Source organism: Varroa jacobsoni, unplaced genomic scaffold, assembly GCF_002532875.2.
Source record: "Varroa jacobsoni isolate VJ856 unplaced genomic scaffold, vjacob_1.0 scaffold_363, whole genome shotgun sequence".
Lineage (NCBI taxonomy): Eukaryota > Metazoa > Arthropoda > Arachnida > Mesostigmata > Varroidae > Varroa > Varroa jacobsoni.
The window spans coordinates 1,840-7,464 of record NW_019213265.1 but is presented as its reverse complement, the minus strand read 5'-3'; the positions used below and the strand labels follow the sequence as shown (position 1 = coordinate 7,464).

Genomic DNA, 5,625 nt, shown 5'->3' with positions numbered 1-5,625 from the left:
ATATATTAGTTTTTACAAACATACGGCCCTTAGCGATGGTCCGAATGAAGCATACCCATTTAGTATCATCATTAATACCTAGCATGCTTGAGAGGGACTTACTGAGACTCCCTGAAGATGCATGTAGAATCGGTACACGCACATACCTGCCAGCAGCCGCGTGATACTGAAAGTACAGAAATAAAATTTTTTATCGTAAGTGCCGTTAATTTTTCCGCTCCACACAATGATCTGATAGTCAAATTATATGTATAGCGCAATTGCAACATGTACACGTTACGACATGCACAATCAGTCCAGGCAATCACATCGATATATCACCAGCACCAATGCTTGCCATTATCAGAATACGCACCAGTTGGCGTCGTTAAAATCTTGCCTTTTTGCAAAAGATTATTTTTTATTGCTACCCTGCATTATCCAGCCGTATATCAACGACCTGCTCGCCCGCTTTTCATTATTCGAATTACATCAATCCCAGCAGCACCGGGCACTTGGGGCAAAACTAGTTTGTAACTTACAAAGAGTTCCAGACGGGACGTTAACTACTCTAATCAAAACGTTTGAAAAGTCATACGCATGGATAAGTTAACGTCCCGAGCAATCGCGACAACCGCCGCTGAAATATTGCCAGGATCGGAGACCAGCCTATTAGCAAGGCTAGTTATCATCACCATGAATATGAGGTATATCGACATCTAGAAAACCCAGGCACGATGCGTATGATGGTTCGCCCATCACGTTCACTTGTGGCGCTATCACTGCTCGATTTCTGACATCATCATCGTCGTAGGTTTTTTTTTTTTTTTAATAAATACTAGATGCATGCGTGGTACGCACGGCTGTATTTTTGCACTACCTTTACGGTAGCAACAGCGACACACAGTGACACCGATGCGTATACTTCGAACGGATTCTACCACAATCGCTCCTCAATTAATCTTATACAAATTCCAGCGTCAGAGCGAGGTTTTCGGCGCCGCGTAAAGCAGCAACGAAGAACAACGTTCTATTTGCTTCCTACTCTTGTTGATAATTCAGGCCACAATGCGGCCCTTCTGAGCATAGAATTAGCATCTTCCTTTGTTTAGTTATCGAGATACGCACTCTCATTATCTTTCATTTTCACTCTTAATAGCATAAAAAAGTGGGTTTTTATTATTGTTACTATAATTATCGTATTAATGGTAGCAACCGTGACACAATCGTGAAGGCACGACTTGAGATTGGTAAAATTGGACACACCATATTATGGTTATATGTGGATTTGCCGCATGTTTACACTTTCTATGCCTTGATAGTAGTCCCTAATTGACTACTAGATAATGTCACCGCCGCATAGCTTACTAAATTGGCTTGCCCATTGCTCTTGCGAAGTGCATACAATCGCCGTACATACAGTGTTTTTAGTCGCTTATCGAAGAAATCTCAAATGAACAAAAGGACAGCCGGAAATGGATCGCGTCACCAGCGAGACGGTGGTGAGCTTCCACTGGGACTAATGACTCTGTTCCGGTGCCGCCGATCGCGTGTATCACAAGCACGTTACCATGACGTTACTACCGTGCTTATCTTTCAAAACAGCTCGCAATTAATATAAGGGTCACCGAACCAAGGTGAAAGTCATCCGGCAAAAAATGTTTATAGTCAATAGTAATCCGCTTAGAGCTACGAGTCGGCTTGCAAGAACAAAAGAGCATCGCTGCTTTGTGCATTGCTTTTTTCGTATTCGTTTCCTTATATAGGTACAGACCCGTTTTGCTAGTCTGTTGAAGGGACTGCCATTTTACTGCCAACGACCGTTTTACCAAATATTATGCATAACGAGTTAGTTAATCAAGATACTGGAAGATGTTAGCTGCCTGATGATACTAATAAAGGAAATAAAAGTAAAATCGCGATAGTGAGCGGGATCAGTCACGTATCGTGAAGGTTGCTCTGGATAGTAGTACCAAAAAGCGTCTTTAGTTTGCTCTTGCCACCTTGGTATCGACGCGTTAAAATAATCGTTGCATAGTCAATTGCCGTACGGACATTAATGACGTCGATAGTGGCAAATCGACCAGATGGTATGCATTTAAAATTGACTGATCACCCGGAACAGCCATTTGGATCGTCTGGTGACCGACCCTGTCGACTAAAATAGATTAGGGGTTATACACTGATGAAAAGGTCGTGACAGTCCATGATGGTATTAAGGACTTGAACTCGATACCATCCCGCTTGTGGTGTCTATTTGTCTGGGGTTCATTATCAATTCACGCAAATCTATCGGCCCACGGCTATATCGGTGGCAAATTTGGCTGATTTTCGCCATTATTATCCTTCATACACGGACGAGATCTCTATTTCGAATCTGAATAGAGAGATTACACTGGTTTTCTAAATAGTGCACAAGTACTTTTCACCGGCTGACCATTAGCGTAAACAGGGATTAAGTTTTCCACCTAAATAACTGGTAGTAGTTGTGCAGTGAAAATCAACCCGAAAATTGCTTACTGCTTCATGACTTCTTGCTTAGCATTGGGTATGTGCAATAGGGTGCTTTCATGGGATGGCTGCAGACTATCTCAGAATCTTTGCAGAATCCAAGCTTCGGTTGCTAGATTAGGATTTTAGAAAAATTTAACCAGTCGTATAACACAATTTCATGTTAAAACACAAGTTTGTTTTTCAATTACGGATTTCACTCTGATTCAAGAAAATCTGTTTGATACATAGTAAATGTTACAAATACTGTACTCGATTATAGGTGCTTTTAGGGGAATGGGCTCTAGTCACTTGATTCACTTTACACTTGAGTTAGAGAAAAAGTCAACTGTTCACTAAAGCCTTGCCATCGCCATGTATCACATATGTGAGTAACTAAAACATTCACGTTTGGCGCTAATAATGCTTATCATAATAATGTTTTCTGTTAATACTGCTCATTTTCAGCTGCCATTGTTATCGTACGGTGCACCTAAAACTTCATCAATTGCCTTTGGATCACACGCTGGTTTAAGGGGACACGACGCATCGCTTGGTCTTCATGCTCCCATCGCTCATTACGAAAGACACCAGATTCGGCACGGGCATCAGAACGGCCATCTTGGCTTTGGTATTGGCGGGACCCAATATGAAGTCGAATATACGAAGGCAGCGTCTGCCGCTTAAGAGTTTCCCCAAGGCTTAAACCTGCCATAAACAGCCTTCACGCTGGATTAGGCTGATGTGAATACTATCCTGCCATTCATTTGAGTGACTAGCCTATGTAATCTCGTATGTAACTATACGGTTTCTATCGGCATTTGTTCCCTTATTCTATTATTTTGGCAATTATAATACTTGAACACCCATGCGTCAAGAAAGCCTTGAAAAAAAATAAGAAGATTACTTTCCCAACTTATGCTGGAACTGTTCATAATGCCCACAGATAGACAATTTCTTCTGAAATATTGTTAGACCTGAGTCGATGTTGCTGCGCAACCGAAACCAGGTAATTAAGTAGAACTACCAAAAGAGGAATGCAATAATTATGGCTCGCAGAACGTACTAAAACAAGTTTGTAATATCAATGATATATGGTAGACGTGTAAACTCTTAGACTTCAAGACATAGCTTTAAAGACTTAGCCTATTCTTTCAGATTGTATAGAATTCGCTAATCACTCTTATTATGTAATTTAAAATATTGGCGGTTACCAGACGAAAGATAGCGCTACCAAAGTCTTCCTCATTGAAAAATCGTACAGGCGTTACACTAAGTGACCCTGGTACGCTTGTCGAAAGGCTAATGTGGGTGACCTGTGGTAGGTAAACGCGTGTGAATAAGACACCGCATGCCACTGAACATATTAACAGCGTTTTCAGCGATATTTGTCGGAAATTCAGAGGGATAAACGAAACACATTAGTTCAACGGTGTTGTCATTACTACCTATACAGTAGTGTATTCTGAACAATAATCAAAAAGCTTAAAATACATTTAATTAGCAGCTGATTCGATCTTTACTTCAAATCAGTTAACCGTTAGCCAAACAAAAGTAAAAGCGAATCCTACAAAAGGCTCCCGGTATAGCCAGGCTCACTTTAGGGACCGCAAACTATAGGCTCTCATTGAGGAATGTCAGCCCCCTTTAATAAAGAACTACTACAGTCGGTGCTCAATCGAATAAACTCAATCTTTAAAGCCGATTCCGCAGCACTAAGACAAGATATTAAAATATCTTGTCTTAGTGCTGCGGAATATTATTATTATTAAAATTAAAATTAAAAAATAAATAAATAAATAAAATAAAATAAAATAAAAAAAATAAAAAAATAAAAAATATTTAAAAAATAAAATTAAAATAAAAAAAATAAAAATAAATAATAAAAATAATTAAAAAAATAAAAAATAAATAAAATTAAAATAAAAAAATTAAAAAAAATAAAATTAAAAAAATAAAAAAAATAAAAAAAAAACATTAAAATTAAAATAAAAAATACTTATTAAAATAAGTCATTTTTGACTTGTGAGAACGGCGTTACACGGATACCCTACGAAAAAATTCGCGAACATGTTGAAACTTCTATGTAGTATAATTACTGTATTTACTATCGCCAGCACGTCTGAACGCATATGGGCGTTTCTTCTAGAGATTTCAATGTGAGAGTCGTTGCGAAATACATACTGTTATCAGCAGTCTAATTTTTGACTTGGTCTGAAGTCCAATGAAGACCGGCTCGTTTCATTCGACCGAAATTTTTTAGTAGGTCCTCAGGCCTTGAACCCAGCCCGTGAATCCACGGCCAAACGCAATGTTCGATATAGCGAGTCCACGTCCTCTTAATCCACTCTGAAAAACATAACAAGATGAACCTATCTTTGTGGAGTTCGTAAATAATTCTCCCTCCTAGTAACAGTTTTTTCGATTCTTATTACTGATGATTTACACGATGGCAGCGGAAGGCTTCTCCGTATATTCCTAGCAACATTAGCCACTGCATGTTAAAAGACACGAATCATTTCTGCAGTTGTCCTGACGAACCTAATCAATGTTTACTTTCTGTTCTTATATTTGTATGGAAATAGGAAAAATCACCAAGAAAATACAAACCAAGCTCACTTAGACACCATTACTGAGTTGTTCCGTGTCGAGAACGGTCATGTTTTTATGGTGGTAGTACACGCCGGCTATACACAGTACAAGCAGAGAACGTGAATATTGAACTTGACGATATCCGACTTCAGTAAACTGATGCTTGCGATCATACGCAGTACGATATTCTAACTCTACAGATCGCAGCGTTTGGCAACGTCTTCGTGTGTAGGACAGCATTATAAAGTAGAATAATTGCGCCTTCATAAGGCAAAAACCGTTTGAAAATTTCTCATCCTAGTACTGCACATATGCACACATTACTGCACACTACACACATAACACTATTTTAGAGTTTTTAAGTCTGTTTCATCGAGCACAGACTGGATATGTCATGTTTTCTAAGTCTGTTTCATCGAGCACAGACTGGATGTGTCATGTTTTTTCAACGATTGCTGGCTATCATGTCTGTGCATCCTGGAACTGAAGACTTGTTTATTTGGTGATTCATCCAGCACAACTATGAAACGGCACGGGAACAAAATTCCATAGCAATCGTTTGCT

General features: G+C 39.1%; 1 protein-coding gene and 1 long non-coding RNA gene across 3 annotated transcripts in view; one reads left to right on the top strand and one right to left on the bottom strand.

Moving 5' to 3' along the window:
* LOC111259750 (uncharacterized) overlaps positions 1-160 on the bottom strand; it is a 28,258-nt gene extending 28,098 nt beyond the window's left edge. Inside the window, exon 1 of one of the 2 annotated variants that reach the window (XR_015310725.1) lies at positions 103-160. This is a non-coding gene — a long non-coding RNA (uncharacterized LOC111259750). The remainder of the gene's footprint in view (positions 1-102) is intronic. The other variant, XR_015310726.1, reaches the window with a different exon arrangement.
* The window catches only part of LOC111259749 (uncharacterized), a 14,548-nt gene extending 10,401 nt beyond the window's left edge, over positions 1-4,147 (top strand). The window contains exon 4 of the mRNA XM_022831962.2: positions 2,938-4,147. Coding sequence (XP_022687697.1) covers positions 2,938-3,156 — 219 coding nt within the window. The 3' untranslated portion in view covers positions 3,157-4,147. The remainder of the gene's footprint in view (positions 1-2,937) is intronic.
* Positions 4,148-5,625: the final 1,478 nt, after the last annotated feature.